Genomic DNA, 16675 nt, shown 5'->3' on the forward strand with positions numbered 1-16675 from the left:
AGGGAGGCCCGCTGCAGGTGATGGCAGGGTTGTGGCCCAGCCCAGTGCATGGGGGGCACCGCTCCGGCCTGGGGGCAGACCTTGTGCACGTGCATCTCCGCCCGCTTGGGGAAGCAGGTGCCATGTCCTGCACACGCATGACTGGTTGGAAAGCCCGGAATGTGGGGTGCGTGATGTTGTGGTGTTGGTGGACTGCTGTGCCCCATGAAAGGGCCATACTGGGAACATGGAGCTGGTAGCTCTTTGCTAGGGACCTAGTGGTGCAAGCCCATAGGTTCTGGACACTTCGCGTGGCAGTCTTGACTGTGCGTTCAGGTACCAAACGCTTACTGTGCACACCCCGTGCACCAGGCACCCTGGATGCTTCCATCTCCGATTTATACAGAACATAAACTCCCTTTTGTGGGATCTTTGTAACGAATTCTGGTTATGGACTCTGAGTTCAAGGGACGCTTGGATGTGCAGGATTTGATTGGCGCATTCACACACCCCCTCCCCACCCTTCCCTGGCCCTGTCTGCATCCACTCTCCCTGCCAGGTGGGGAGGGGGCGCTTCAGTATTCTGCTTCCTGTTCCTTCCGTCCCCGCCGTGGGGAGCCTGTGCTCGGTGCCTCTGTTCCCGCAGCCTCCGTGGGACTGGCCTTTTAGCACTTCCGTCCCGATCTGTTGTTTGCGGTTTGTGGCCCCCGTTATAGTTCAGAGGAAAATTGGACCGTTGCCCTGGAAATGACTTTGCCCAGGGGTTCTAGGGCACGTTTGGAGGTGTGTGGAGGGGTTGCACTCTGGGTGCCATGAAGTCTGGGGTGAGCACACGACATTGCATGGTTGGGCCTAGAATGCCAGAGAGCCTGCGGGCTGGTTAGTGTCGGACCCGAAGTACCGAGCTGCCCCACGTGTCAGTGCTTGAGTCAGGAAACATAAGCGCCGAAGTTTGGGCTGGTTTCCCCTGGCTCGGGTACACAGGCCCTGTCCCGGGTCCTCCCTAGCTCTGAAGCTCCCGGGACCTACCTCCCCCGTCGCACGCAGCTGCCCGAGAGAAAGTCAGGACACCGCGCGGGTCAGCAAGGGTTCGGGAGCTCCCGCTGCCCGGGCAGAGTGCGGGAGCCGACCAGGCGCGGCCTGCCTGCCTTTCAGAACCTCCTTCAGGTCCTCCGGTAGTGCCTCCAGTACCGCCTACAGTTCCCAGAGCACCTCCGACTCTCCCACGTGGCAGGTGTGCCGGACGTGCGCTCGCCGTCTCTTCATCTGCATGTTCCCAGTCCCCGGGCGGAAAGGGAACCGTGTGTTTACCCTTGAGCCGACGTGCTGTGTTTATTTGGCAGAAGACTGAAGATTGGGTTCTGTATTCACTTTCCAGCACACCAGCTTTTGAAACCATTGATTGGGTTTACTTATTAATTACCCCCCCCCCCCGTCACTGTTACTACCACAGAGATGTTCACTCTCAGTCAGCGTTCTAAAACACAGGTTTTCTCCAGGTTGCTCACCTCATTAAAAATTACCTTCCTGGGGGATAAACCTTGAAAAGATTTTAATTTGTTTCTCTGTGTAGTGACATCTGCGGTGGTCTTAGCTAAGTTAGGAGCTGGGAGAGGAGCGTGTGACACCTCCTTCCTCTTCAGTGACATTAGAGGGAGGACACAGGCATTTTCAGCTCATTATGGTTGCCCGTGGCCTCTGTCCTCCAAAGAGTCAACAGAAAGTTTGTGGGGAAATGGTAGTTCGTAACTTTTTGGAACCAGTAAGGAAGGGACGTGGAGAATCACTGGATGGTGCTTGTTCATAGAGAGACAGAAACGGGAAAAGGGAATAAACGGAAGCCACAGAACTTCGGTGCTGAGGGTGACGGGGTGTGGGAGGTGGTGGGACCAGGCCCTTCTCGTGGGCGTCAGGATTCTCTAGCCCATGCCGGCAGAGCGAGAAGCCTGGCACACACTTGGAGACTAGCTCCTTCCACCACCCCTTTCTCACTCTGTTCCCCCATTCGCACCTTCCCCCTCACCCTTCCTGCCCCTCGGAATTCACTGGAATCCCGTCAGAGAGGCCCACACGGTCCGTGTGGAAACCCCTTGTCAGGAGTCTCCAGAAGCACAGGAACCACCTGTTCTGCAGCTCCACCAGCCCGGTGTTCTCAGTTTTAATTAGTCTGTAGAAACCACTTCCGTCATCTCCATTTTTAAAGGTTATTTTTTTCTGGACATGCAGTATGTTTACAGTTGGCAGGTGTTCTTTTCCCCCATTCAGCATTTTAATGATGCTCTTCCATCATATTCTGGATGTGAAGTTTGTGATAATTTTAAGATCTTATTTATTTGAAAGGGAGAGAGCACAAGCAGGTAAGAGGGGGACGCAGAGAGGGAGAGGCAGACTCCCGGCTGAGCACGGAACCTGAACACGGGGCTCGATCCCAGGACCGTGGGCTCCTGACCTCGGCCACAGGCAAGCACTTAAGGACTGAGCCACCCAGGCACCCTTTTATATCTGCACTCTTCTGTTCCTAATGTCTGTGTTTTCCTCTGGTTACTTTTAAGATTTTATCACTGGTTTTCAGTTCTTTGACCCTGATGTGCTGTCACGTGGTTTTCTTTTCTGTTTCTGTTGCTTGGATTTGTGGATTCCATTGGGATGTGTTTTCCCACTTGGGAGTATTCTGGTCCTTACTTCCTCCAAGAGTTCTCAGTTCCTCCCTCCCTTGTCTCTGCTCCTGGGACTCCAGTTCCACACGTCACTCAGATTTGCCAGAGGTCATGGAGGATCTGTGTTTGCTTTGGAGTTGTCTTTCTTTTTGCTTCCCTTAGAGATTCTTGCAGTCGCGTCCCGAAGTCCGTATGTCTTTCCTTCTTTACCTTTTAGTTTGCAGCTGGTGCTTTTTGATGAATTTTTCATATTTTTTATCTCTGAAATTTCCATTTGCTTTTTTTGCGTATCCTTTTCTTTATCCAGTGTGTTGAAGTTCTACCTCAGACCCTCACGAACATTTGTAGTAGCAGCCTGAAGGTTCCCCTCCAGACGGTCTGCCGTCTCCGTAATCTCTGGGTCTGTTTGTACTTATCTCTTCTCTTGGTTGTGGCCCACGTGTGCTGGCTTTGTCGTGTCTTGTCATTTTTGATTAGAGGTTGGACATCATGGGTTTCCTGGTTTTGGTCGGCGTTCTGGTCGGCATGTATGATAAATGCAGATTGACATGATCTTTTTCAGCTTTGTTTTTAAGCTTCTTAGGGTGAGGTTAGAGGAGCTTTTACTCATGGGTGGCCTTTCTCACATCTCTTGAGAGCCTCCGTGTTCATAGAGAGTGTTCCACAATAGTTGGCGTAAACTTGACGTCTCTCGACGTGTGTGAGCACTGAAAAGTGCTCAGCCCCCCTGTTGTTTCACCTTCTGGAGCATCCCCCTGCGCGTGGACCACATGGTGTCCAGCAGTAGAGTCAGGCTTCTGCGCAGCGTTCCCTCCTTTCCAGCTCCCCAGCCACCCCGGCCTCTCGGGTTCCCAGCTTGGTCCTCAGCAAGTTCACCACACCCTACCTGGGACTCGTCTTCACACTGATGTGCCTTTGAATTCAAGAGTTCAAGTCATCTGTCCCAGTCTTGGGATCCCAGCCCTCCACCGGGTCAGAAAACAATGGCTTCCTCCCTTCCTCACACTAGGACAGTCCCCTGCCAGTGCTGCTTTTGCTCACCACCCACACAGGCGGCTCCTGAGCTGAATCTGCTGAACTGAGCTGAAGCGTGAGAGCTCAGGAGGACGTGCGGGCCAGTTCAGGCCATTCTGTGGCAGCCCCCCACGGCTCTCCTTGTTGAAGCATTCTCAAATTCCCATGTGTTTGGGGGCCTCACAAGAAAAAAAAGATTCAGAGTTTGTTTATTTTTTGTTTTTAGGGTTTTTTTTTAAGATTTTGTTTTTTTGACAGAGAAATCACAAACAGGCAGAGAGGCAGGCAGAGAGAGAGGAGGAAGCAGGCTCCCCGTGGAGCAGAGAGCCCGATGCGGGGCTCGATCCCAGGACCCTGAGACCATGACTGTGGAGCCGAAGGCAGAGGCTTTAACCCACAGAGCCGCCCAGGTGCCCCTTTGGTTTTGTTTTTACAGCTTTATGGAAAACACTTCATGTGCCATACAGGCCACACATTCAACATACAGTTCACTGGTTTTTGGCATTTTGACAGAATTGTGCAGCCATCACCACAGTCAGTTTTTATCTCCTCCAAAAGAGGCCCTTCAGATTGACCTCGCATCTCCCGCGCGCCTCCCCCAGCTCCAGCCAAGCACTGATCTCTCTGTCTCTGGATTCTCCCGTTCTGGACGTTTCACGCAAGTGCAGTCATACAGCGTGTGGTCTCACGTGACTGGCGTCTGTTACAGACAATGATGTTTTCAGGAGCGCCCCATTTTGTAGCCTGCGTCACTCCTGCATCATCACTTTTTATTGTCAGGTGACGTTCCAGCTTTGCGTGTTCCACGTTTTACCCATTCTTCCTTCAACGGGCATTGGGTTTGTTCCCACTTTGGGCGGTTGTGAATAACGCTGCTTGTGAACATCATGAACAGGTTTTGTGGGGTCACGTTTCCATCTCTCTTGGGTGCGTCCCTTGGAGTGGAACTGCTGGGTTCCATGGCACGGCACAGCATGGCACCTCTCGGGTTTGTTTTTTTCAAGATTTATTTGAGAGAGAGAGAGAGCACGTGAGTGCACACGCGAGAGTCAGAGAGACAGACTCTCAGGCAGACGCCCCGATGAGTGTGGAGACTGACGCAGGGCTGGCTCCCGGACGCTGAGATCATGCCCTGAGCTGAAACCAAGAGTCAGAGACTCAACCAACTGAGCCACCCAGGCACCCCTGGGGTTCACATTTTGAGCAATGTCTTCCGGATGGCTGCACCATTTTACATTTCACCAGTTTGGGGTTTTGCCTCGTTTTTGTTTCTTTGATGTTGTTTGTTCAGGAGATTTGGCTTACGCTGGGAGAGTGCACGGAGCAAGGAGATCACGTGCTCCGGGAGCTTCCCCACTGGGGTCGGGGCAGAGAGCTCCGTGTGCGCAGGGTCAGGTGCGTGGCCCACTGTCTCTTCAGACCACTGCCCCACGACCACTGTGGCTTCCTGTTTCCGGGACAGTAAAGCCCGCATGCTGTGAATCAGCTGCTCTGGTTTCCATGTTGTCTTTGTCCCTTAAAATCAAGAAGGGACTGGTGAACAGTCCCCAGACTGCAGGAGGGGCGGTGGCCCGCAGCCGTCTGTGAGCTGAGACCAGCCCCTTGCTCTTGCGTAAACACATCTGATTGGGGGCGGGAGGGGGTGGTTGGAGGGGGACAGACATCTTCCCCGTTGCCTGCCTGAGTCCTGGCTCATTCCCAGCTGTCTCTCCACGTTTCCTGCTCTGGCCATGGATGCACTAGGCCCTCACTGAAGAGTTGCCAAGGCTTCCAGGTGGAGCCCCCCCCCCCCGGGAGCAGCAGCATAGCTCTAAGAAAATTCCAGAGTGGGAGAAATTTGCTTCCCTCTCCAGCAACCATAGGAGGATGTGCAGTCAGGTGTCTTGACTCCTGGGCCATAGTCCCCTCCGGCTCAGTGACACAGCAGCAGTAGGTTTGCGGGAAGACATGTCCCATCCCTGGGCCCTCATAGGTAAGACGTTTGTTAGTCCTGCATGTGCTCCTGTCTCAGGAACTTCTGTGCTAACAAAAATGTTAACCAGCGGAGAATTTTAAAGGCAAAAATTTTTTTCAGTGTGGTCTAATTAACAGAGAATGTTGCAAGGATGGAGGAAGTTAAATTGATCCTCCCTCTGCCGCAGCAAGATGGGATTCTTCCCTTTCCCGGGTCGCAGCTCCTCCCACTCGGATAAAGCCCTTTGTCTGATAGGAGTTGCGTTCCTGGAAGCTTTGTGGAGCCATATGGCTCAGCTCTTTTTATTCTGCCCTTTAATTGTCCCTCCTGGACCAGTTAGCCCCTTCTAGCGTTTGAAGCATTTCATCTCATGCTCTGAAAGCAAAAAATCATCAAAGTGCTGCTTCTGGATTTTCGCTGCCATATAAGTGAGAGGTGCGGCTTGGCCTCTTGGAGCACCGGGCTCAGCGCCCTGGGCCAGACCAGACTGGTGACCTGCACTGCCCCTGCCAAGGCCCCCGCTCCCCCCTTGACCTGTGGATGGGCAGCCGCAGACCCCTGCAGCACCTCTTCTGTCCTCCTGCACGCATTGTCCACAGTCTGGTGCGTTTTACCTGTCAGCATTCTGGGCGACCGCGGGAGATTCACCTTGCATGCCTATGCCAAGGGTAGGACAACAACAGGAAGGGGCAGAGACGGTTGTGGAGTCTGTGGGGGACACCTCCACACTGCTGTCCTCTCCGGCCTGCATCAGTGTGCCCCCGGTGGCCGTGCACTGCTGGCCCTCAGCGGTCTGCGGCTGGAAGCAGGGGTTGTGCTCGCCGAGATGGAGAGGGTTCTTGGCCCCCAACACCCGCCTCCCCAGGTTGCATTGCTCCCTGGCCATTCCAGCGACTGAGAATCCGTCCTCCCCTGGCCGGGCCAAAGCGCCCCGTCCACTGCATCCGCCCCTACCTTTCCGTTTTCCCCTCTGTTTGGTTCCACTTTTTTTTTTTTTTAATCTTGGTGTAATTGATACACATTGTATTCATTTCAGGTGTATAACACTCAATATTTGCAGATATTTCAAAATGGTCTCCACAATCGGTCTAGTTAACATCTCTCACCTTCAATATTCTGGAATTGTTTTTCTCCTGATAAAAACTTGTAAGAGAGACTCTCTTAGCAGCTTCCCGGTCTACACCGCAGTGTTGCCAACTGTAGTGGCCGTTCGTCCCCAGGACTTTCTGTACCTGAAAGTTGGCGCTTTTGACCACCTTTCCCGTCTGGCCTGTCTCTGCTCCCCACCCCTGCCTCTGGCAGCCACCACTGTGTTCTCTGTTCCCTGTGAATTTGTTTGGTTTTTTTGTTTTTGTGTTTTTAAGATTCCACGTAGAAGTGAGGTCATGCAGGATTTGGCTTTCTCTGACTTCTTCCATGTAGCAGAATGCCGGCAGGGTCCCTGCGCGCTGAAGCAGGGGCAGGATTCCGTTCCTTCCTGTGGCTGAACACTGTTGGCTGCGCGCATGCTGCCTCTTTATCTGCGCGTCGGTCCACAGACCTGCGGCTGTTTCCACATCCCGTCTGGGAACAGGGCGGTGCAGACCTCTTTTCAAGTTAGTGTTTGTATGTCCTTCAGATAAGCAGCCCGGAGCAGCACCGCAGGGTCCTATGGCGGTCCGGTTTCTGACTTTCCAAGGAAACGGCGGCCGCACCATCTAGTGTCCCATCGGCTGTGCGCCGTGGTCCCACGCATCCCCGTCCGACCCAGCCACCCTCCTCGTGCGCTGTGGATTCCACGTCTCGGCCCTCGCACCCTGTCCGCGGTGGGGGCGAGCCTAAGGAGTCAAGCCGTGCAGCCGGAGTCCCCCCGCAGAGGTCCGTGAGGACACTTCCCGGCCCACAGCAGGACTCCCGTGCGCAGCGGGCCTGGCCGAGCTGGTGGCAGAGGACCCGCAGGGGAGGGCAGTCTTCTCTTCTCTCTCGGCTTGGGGGTGAAAGCAGCCCCCGAAGGAAATCCGCAGCCAGCTCCCAGAGGCTTTCCCAGAGACCCAGGCAAATGCTGGATTCAGGAGGCGAGCCCATTCCAGCCCCCACCCAGCCCTGGGGCCTGAATCCCCTGCCTGGCGCGTCCCTTGTGTAAGCCTGGTCTTGGGGCTGGTGATTTCCCCCTCTTCTAAAAGAAAGCGCAGTTCTAAAATACCCATTTTATTAAAGGTGGTGATGCTTGAGCATCTGGGTGATTGAAGTTTTACTGTACTATAACCACGCTTTAACCTCCATACACCAATGGAGAAAAAAGAAATCTCATTTAGTTATGGGTTCTGGTTAGCTGAGTTTAATTAACATTTTATTGTCTTGACATATTTTCCTTCCATTCCTTCCAGGGGGACGCAGTTAAAGACCTGATGCTTCGCTTCCTGGGCGAGAGAGCCGCGGCGAAGAGACAGGTCTTACACGCGGAGTCCGTGGAGCAGACTTTCGTGGGGTTGAAACAGCTGATCGTAAGTAATGATGGATTTGATTTCAGTACTGTTGTTTCTAGAAGGCCGGCCTTTCTCTGTCATATTTTCCCTGGAGTTGATCACTTCGAATGTGTTATCTAAAGCCTTGTGTGTCCGTAAAATTTTGTTGAATTAGTCCTGTGCAGCAAAAAGTGTCATATTAACATACTTTTAATTTTAAGGCCAATTAGTTAAAAAGCCTTTATTTTAAATGATTAAACTACTTGAAGCAGAATATACTTCGATTAAATATATACTTCATCAGATATGATAACTAACAATAACTAATTTTCATTTTTATGTTTTTTTTTTTTAAATACTTTGTTTTCGCCACTTGGCATAAAGGGTTTATTATTTCACCAGAAATGCACACAAAAATCCTTGTTCATGACAGGAGTAAGTGTGAATCATAGGCAGAGATGCAGCCCCAGATACTAATAGAGAGCTGTCTGAACTACAGGCACGTTAACATGACCGGGTGGGTGTTTCTGGCGGTCTTGAACCCCGGGAACCTGTACACCCCCCACAGCTACCTTTTTCCTCTTTACCTTTCATCATATTTGAGGGAGTGTCTGTCCTCAAAAAGGTGAATATGGATCATTTGGCCAGCAGATATTTTATATACAAAGCAGATAAAGCTTAGGGACACCCAGGTGCCTCAGTCAGCTGAGTAATCAGCTCTTGATTTTGGCCCTGGTTGTGATATCAGGGTTGTGGGATCAAGCCCCACGTCGGGCTCTGCGCTTGCTGTGGAGTCTGCATATCCCACGCCCTCTGCTCCATGCTCTGTAAAATAAACAAGATCTTTTTTTAAAAAATGATTAAAGTTTTATTTTTAGTAAACATAAATGAAGTGCTTCATTGGGTTTTTTTTGTTTTGTTTTTTTGTTTGTTTGTTTTTACTGAAGTGATTTTGGAGTTATTGCAATGACTCAGAAGCTTTGGGAAGAGAAGATGCAGAGATAGGCTGGCTTTTCGCTTATTTAAGATTTTTCTTTTTTAAGTTAGCTGCATACCCAGTGGAGGGCTCGAACTCACACCCAGAGAGCAAGAGTTGTGTGCTCTGCCGACGGAGCCAGCCAGGGTGCCCTGGCGATAGTCTGGCTTTTAAAGGGGTGGGAAACACCTAGTTTTTAAACATCCATATGCTTTATCATTTGTTAATGAAGCGATAGGTCTTTACAGGCCAGCATTTCCGAGGTCGTGGGGCACTTGTCGCACCCACAGTCCTGCGTTTCCGGGACAGTTCTTGTCATTGCCTTGGTTTGAACTTGCAGCAGCTGCTGTGACTGTCATCACAAGGGCCGGCGGCCCTGGACAGCCACATTGTAGTGACCAGTTGTTCTTTATCTTTTTAAGTAAACTCGACCCCACATGCGGGACTCGAACTCGGGACTCCAGGATCAAGGGTCCCTTTCTCCCAGCTGAGCCACCCAGGCACCCCTGTAATGATCCGTTTGAAAAGCACACACACAGCCACACACAGTCCTTGTAACTAATTTGTTCTACGGGCAGTCTTTTTACCTTCCTTGACTATTTGTGCTGCTAATAAATACATACAGTGGCTTGGGGGTTTTTCATACCTTGAAAATACATAACACCAGGAGACATTTTATTAGAGTCCTAACAAGGAGATCTATTTAAGGTGGAAAATGTATTTATAAAAAAATTACCTTGCCGTGGTATTTTAATTATGTCCTAAAATAATTCCTAGCCTCTTTAAGATTAGGAAAGAGTTTTGAAATGTATTTCCCTAAGTAATGTCGGCGCATTCTAAGGTTGTAATTTACAGGGAAGTGAATGTCACAGCATGTGGAGAAGGACATTTTAATCACGTTAATGGTGTCATAGATAGAGTTAATGATTCCTTGTGAGTCGTAGATGGGGAAGGTTATGTACATACCATTAGTTACTTGAGTGACTTTTATTGGACTATTTTTCTCATCTTTTGGAAGTCATCAAGTGCCTGTATTCAGTTTTTGATAGTTCTATCTTATTTCCTAGTATTAAAAAAAAAATTAACATTTATTTAAGTTGAGATTTTTTTTCTCATACCACACTAACTTTATTTTCAGAGTTCTACATGTCATTTCCAGTAATTGTGAGATTTTCATAAGATTTTTCTCTACAGAGCTTCAAGTTTGGGAGGGTATGCTTTAAACTGTAATTATAAAAATAATTTTTTCACCAATTACTTCTGACATCTGTCGAAATGGAGGAGGAGCACCAGGAAGGGGGCTAGAAAGTGGACAAGAATGAGGTAAAAATAGCAAAAATCACTCTGAGAAAATACATAATTAAAATTTCAAATAGGCAGCGTGTAATCCAAAGCTGTGGTTCACAAGGCTGCTGAGGTGAGGTCCTGCTGGTTTGAAGGGAGGGAGTACCAACCATTAGAACGCGGCACATTGGATCGTTCTGGCCTGTCTTTAAAGAGTCTCGTCCTGTTCCTCAGACCTGGCACATTGGGCACAGGCCAGCCCTGATCTCCCCTGACTTGTTTCTGTTAACAGAGGGGCCCCGGCCCTGCTAGGTCCTTGTCATCACTCGGGCAAGTCCGAAGAGCAGAAAAGACATCAGAAAGCTGAAGGCCATGCCCTTTGGAGTCTGGAGAGGTAAACTGTGGGCACATACACCCACACGTGTGCGCATGCTTGGCGTGCGTGAACAGGGAGATGTCCCCAGGCCTTCTGCATGAAGCTCGTGCAAGGACAGACCCTGGAGAAGAGTGACTGCAGTGGGAACCACGTCTCTTCCATGATAGCTGGGCGGGGGCCAGACTGGGTCAGGGAAATGCCAAGGGCGCAGGGTGCGAGTGACAGGACGGAGCCCAAAACACGCTCGTATGGAGAGAGCAGGTTGCTAGGGAAAGGAGAAGCTAAGCCGTGATGGTACCGAATTACTGGGATATCCAAGTGGGAAAAGTTAAAAAGATCTGTCTCTTAGCACACACAAAAGTAAACTCCAAATAAATTGAAACGAGTTTTGAATTCCACAAAATAGAGTAAATTTTTAATGACTCAGGGTAGAAAAGCATTCTTTAAATCTTTCAGGGAGAAATGAATAAATTTACTTTAAAACTTGAAACTTATATATAACCAAAACACCGTAAACAGCATTAAAAAGAGACTACAGGGGCGCCTGGGTGGCCTAGTCAGTTGAGCATCTGCCTTCAGCTCAGGTCATGACCTCAGGGTCCTGGGTTCGAGCCCAGGGTCCAGCTCCCTGCCCAGTGGAAAGTCTGCTGCCCCTTCGGTGCGTCCACCCCCCGCTTGTGCTCACTTTTACTCTGTCTCTTTCTCTGAATGAATAATAAAATCTTTTTTCTTAAAGTGAACATTAATACGCATTAATACCTTCCAACCATGCATAAGAAACAAAAACAGCCCAGTAGAAAAAAAGGCAGATGATACGGAGAGGCCACTCACAGAAACCAGATAGCCTGCAGACATGGGAGCAGCGCTTCTCCTTGCTGGGTGTCCCCGAAATGTGGTACGTTTCAGCCGCCTGAGCACAGCAGCCGCAGGCGTCCGTGGCGGGAGAGAACCCGTGGCAGGAGAGAGTCCGTGGCAGGGAGAGTCCGTGGCAGGGGAGAGTCCGTGGCAGGAGAGAGTCCGTGGCGGGGAGAGTCCGTGGCGGGGAGAGTCCGTGGCAGGAGAGAGTCCGTGGCGGGGAGAGTCCGTGGCAGGAGAGAGTCCGTGGCCGGGGAGAGTCCGTGGCAGGAGAGAGTCCGTGGCGGGGAGAACGAGCTGGCCCGCCTGCCCCGGACCACCCGCCCCCGTCCTTTCTCCCTCCATCCTGTACTGCAGGAAAACGCTCGTACCCGTGCGTGGAAGGACGTGCTCGGGAATGTTTGTTCCCGTGTCGGTATTTGCCCCAATTTCATTGGAAAACCTTAGCACTGAGTGGGGAAAAGAAAGCTGTGCTGCACAGTCAGTTAAATCCTTTGGAGCAGTTGAAACACGTGCGGGAGAGCCGCGTTCATCGGTCTCAGTAGATTTCCCTAACAGCGCTCAGCCAACAGGGCAACGTGCAAAAAGGCTGCCGTCGCCCGCCCGCATGTGTCAGCGCTTGAAAACCAGCCGATCATCCCTGAGCCACAGCTCTGCGTCCAGGGCAGCCCTGAACACCTGGACATGTTTGGTGGCACATCTGTTCTGACCGGGCATATTTGCTGCCTGCCTTCTGTCTCTCCCCTGCTCCCCTGCTCTGCCGGGCGGAGTGAGCCCGGAGAGCCCCCTCTAGCTGGCGCAGCCTCCTGTGGCCTCGGCTCTCCTGCAGGCCGTCACCTCCTTCCTGCCTGGGCGTCCCTCTGGTCCTTGGCCCTAGGTGCGGCTCCATCCCTCCACGGTCGTCCTGGCCCATCTGCACCTGTGCAGGTAGCCCCTCGCTAGGGCCCCCCATTACTGCCGGGCTCCTGGTGGATAAGATAGTTACGGACTTTGCTGATCCCACTTGGTGTGAACAAAAATATTCTTGTCTCGAAACATTTTTGGTTTTGTTTTTTTAAGGTTATTTGTTTGGGTGGGGAGCCAAGAGGGGGTGGGGAGGGGCAGAGAGAGAGGGAGGAGCGGATACCCAGCTGAACGGGGAGCCCGACACAGGGCTTGATCCCAGGACCCTGTGAGATCGTGACCCGAGCGGAAGGCAGACACAATCAGCCGAGCCGTCCAGGGCCCCTGGAAATCTTTTTGAAATATCAAAGTAAAGTTGAATCATACATGAAGAAATACTTTGTATTCTCTTATCAGGAGAAAAAATGACTTGGGTAAATGTAAATGCTAAATGCTAAATTTGTCTGACAACTTCTCGGTGTTCTTTCCTTTCTTTTTTTCTTTTTAAATTGTGGTATGAGGAAAATCTACTGGCATGTGTGGCTCCTAAACCAGAAGGTAATCCACATCCAGCTCAGTGTTTAAAGGAGCCATGCTCAGTCCGCGCCGGCCCTGACCGCAGTGAGCCTGTGCGGCAGGAGGAGGTCTGACCGCCGTGAGCCTGTGCGGCAGGAGGAGGTCTGTGTCCCTCTGGCTCTTGCCTCTCTCCCAGGCTCCTTGTTCCCAAACAGGCAGCCAAGGAGGGCAGGGAGGCACCCACAGCCCTGCCCCTGCTGCTCATTGTCTTGAGGAATGAGGTCATTCTGACTCTGGGAAAACTGGCCGTCAGGTTAGTGTAAGTTTGCTGAGATGTTGCTGTAGACCAGCAGTGTTGGTCAGACGGGGGCTAGCCCAGTGCGGAGCGCTTAGGAGCCACACCTGTCCTCCTGCGCCTCCTGCACTCACCCACCTGCGGGAAATGGTGGGGAGAAGCCGTAACAGGAGCACAGACCTTCTGCTTTCTCTTCCCAGTTAGGAAAGAAGCCGCTTTTTTCCATTTACTGGAAAATGAATCATTAAGATGATGGGTTTGGGCTTCACTTTTAATAGTTGTGATCCAGTTGGGGATGTAGAAGACATCACAGTGTGTGAAATCATAGCAAGAGCAGAGGCTTTTTATATGATACATTTATTATTTTTAATCATTTATGGAGCAGTTCATATTCACAGAGTACCTGCAAATAATTTTATTACATATTTAAATGTTTTATTGGTGGTGGGTATCTGTACATAATAGGCATGAAATAAGATAGGAGTCTTTACTGTGTTGTAAATGTTTGTTTCAGAACATATAAATATCCACGATCAGATTTCCTCATCTATATAGTTTTTGCACACACACAGATTCCGCGTGCCTTTGAGGGCTGTCAGATCGCGTCGGAGCTCGCCAGGGTGGCGCTGTGTCAGGCAGCTCCTTCTGCAGCTCAGTCCTGCCCCCCAAGACAGAACCTCTCCGCGTGCTGTAGCAGCCATAGCCACCATGTATACCTGCACACTGGGTTTTTTAAGAGTCTTATCTCAACAAGCATTAATTTGGTTCCTGCGTAAAGCACTGTCGCCGGTCATCAGTGCGTGCGTGCGTCCCTTCTGTGTAGGGCGGAGGTGGATGGACGTACCATCCATATCCAGGTGGCCACGACACGACGTGCTCGTCGGCTAGTGCTCGTCGCCCCCTGTGCAGCCTGTCCTCTCCTTCAAGCCCTCTGCCCTCCTGTTACGAACAGCATCTTAATCCAGAAAAATGGTTCGCATGGCCACCGTCTGTTAACATGTAGTGTCTCTGTGTGTGTGTGGCATGTCTACATGTGACTGCAGAAACTTGTATGTACATATGTGTACGTGTACTAGACTGAACTTCACCTCAAAGCTGTTTATGATTTTGTGTCTTTTTAACATATCTTAAGCATTGCCTGATATTAAAGTGTCCGAATTAAACAAATGTTATTTACTACATAATCTGATACAGTTGTAAGTAACTTTAGGATGGGCCACTTTGTTGTGAAATCTCTTCTCCATATGTGATTACTTCTTCAGGAGGAACGTGGGGGAGCAGTTAGGTCAGAGCCTGGCGGCTGGGAGGCTGTGAGTGCGCGCCGGGTTCAGGAAGGTTCCGCCCGTGAACATGTACCAGCAGCTGCCGGCGCGCTTGCTCTAGTGTCCGCGGGTCAGCCCGGACGTGTATCTTCTCTGAAGCCACTCTTTATCATTTCTTAGGCTCGCAATGGCATTTGTTGCCTTTTTTTCCCCCACTAATAAAGATCAGTCACTAAGAAGTCATCCTTTATTTCTCTTTCTTTATTAGTGTACAGTTTTCCAACAACTTTTTTGTAGTTCTGTGAACTTACTATTTCACCATTTTTTGAGCACATGTACATGTAGGTATAATGCTGAGGAAGTACTTTTAGAAGTTAAAAAGCACAGACTCGACAAGGCCACGGGCCCCGGAGCTCACCTAGAAGGAGACAAGACACAGTTAATGTTAACACAGAACGGCAGGCTGTCCTTGATTCGCACGCAGAAGCAGAATGGATGAGAGGACGGTACTTCACAGCATAGTCTTAACCCTTTCCTCGCTGTCAGTCCCCTGAGCAGCAGCTTTCCACTTTGTTTCCTAATTGCTCACCTCCCCCCTCAGCCCCAAATGAAGGAGAACACTAAGGAATACAGTGTGGTTAGGTAGGGCCAGTAATTATTATCCAAGAACCAATTCCATCCCCTTGGGGGCTGTAGCCCCACTGGAATGTGTGTGCGGAGGAATCAGCAGGAGGGCTCACTGGGGGCAAGAGAGGGGTCGCGAAGCTCAAGTCTGAGCCCGGCCGTAGGGTGGCCGTGTGCCGCCGGTAGCTGGACGGTGGGATGAGCAAGTAGGGCAGGCATGAGAGGGGTTCCAGCTTCCCCACAAGCTGTGCCCCCCTTTCCACCTCCAGGGCGGCTAGCTGACGTCACAAGGGCGGGACAAGGCCCGGTTGAGCCACCGGATCGTAAGTCACCGAGGTCACATGGGTAGTAGAGGGGGTCGGCCTGCTTGTCTTCTCTCCCACCCCTTACCTTCACCTGGTGATGCTGGGTCCGCGCGGATGGCCTGGCCGGGCCACCGAGCCTGCTGAGAAGTCCCACATTCAAGCTCCGCACTCACGTGACTCTCAATAGGACTGCCCATTTCCCAGGGACCTTCAGCGTCACAGATGTACCCAGCCTTCTAGATTTCGCTGGTTCCATGCACCTTTTCAGGTTGTCTCTGCTTCTTTCAAACCCCCACTGCGGCCCCCACTCCTGGCTGGGGATGGAGTGGTCCCCCGCCCCAGCTTAGAGCAGACCTGGAGGCCATTGGACAGTCGCCCCCCTCCCAGTGCCAGAGTCCTCCCCTGACTCCTGGGACCTCGTGCTCTTGATTATGCTTTCTGCCTCACGTGCAGACTTTGTCCAGCAGCGCGCGGCCTTCTCTTGCTGTCCCACACGGGAGCGTCTGGTTACAAGGAGGCACAGAGGAAGCTCCTGTCCAGTCCCGCACCTGTTAGCTTGGGACTCGCACTTCACAGGGTCCCCGGGCTCAGCGCTGCTTTCGTTTTCCACGAGTTTCATCCCGTCCGACTCCCCGTCCCGTCCCCCCGTCCGACCCGCTCTCAGCTCCCGGGCAGTCCTGGTGTCCCTGTGTCGGCCTCCTCAGCAGCCCCGAGCACTGTGGCCTCCCTGCTCCGGCCTCCCGCTCCCCAGCTACGCTGTGTCGCACAGGGTCCTCAGGGCCTGACGCCCTGCCCGCCCGTGCCCTCTTCGCGGACCCCTTCGCGCTGCCCCAGGCGCGCCTCTCTGCCGGACGTCCGACCCGCACACGGCAGCTGCTGCCTTTTCTTTTCCGCTTGAACGTCGCAGAGGCCCCTCACATTCCACATTGTTGGAATCAAATTTCAGAGTCCGAGCTCTGATCCTTTCCAGCTTTCCCTGCCTCCGAGACTGGCCCTGCCGCCACCGCCTTCTGGCTGCATGTCGCACTCGCAGGTCCATCCTGCGGCCTCGCTCCCCATGCTGCCCACGTCGGACTGTCACCTGGCCTGGTCCCTCTGCCAGGTCTGCACCCCCCCACCATGTCTGCACCCCCACCACCACCACCCCCACGGATACGGGTGACCTGCCACCACGTTTTCCAGGCTTGGCCTGGAGAGGACAGGTGTTTTCCTTTAATTCTTCCCTGTGTAGCAGACGGAAACTTCTGTAAGA

The 16675-nt window shown here is 51.8% G+C and overlaps 1 protein-coding gene across 3 annotated transcripts in view; it reads left to right on the forward strand.

The window, feature by feature from the left end:
* Nucleotides 1-16675, forward strand: part of TRAPPC12 (trafficking protein particle complex subunit 12) — a 65896-nt gene that overhangs the window by 4973 nt on the left and 44248 nt on the right. For all 3 annotated transcript variants that reach the window (XM_082746337.1, XM_082746338.1, XM_082746339.1), the window contains exon 3: nt 7971-8087. In XM_082746337.1, the coding sequence (XP_082602463.1) occupies nt 7971-8087 (117 nt within the window). The remainder of the gene's footprint in view (nt 1-7970; nt 8088-16675) is intronic.

Source organism: Mustela nivalis (assembly GCF_964662115.1).
Source record: "Mustela nivalis genome assembly, chromosome: 8".
Classification (NCBI taxonomy): domain Eukaryota; kingdom Metazoa; phylum Chordata; class Mammalia; order Carnivora; family Mustelidae; genus Mustela; species Mustela nivalis.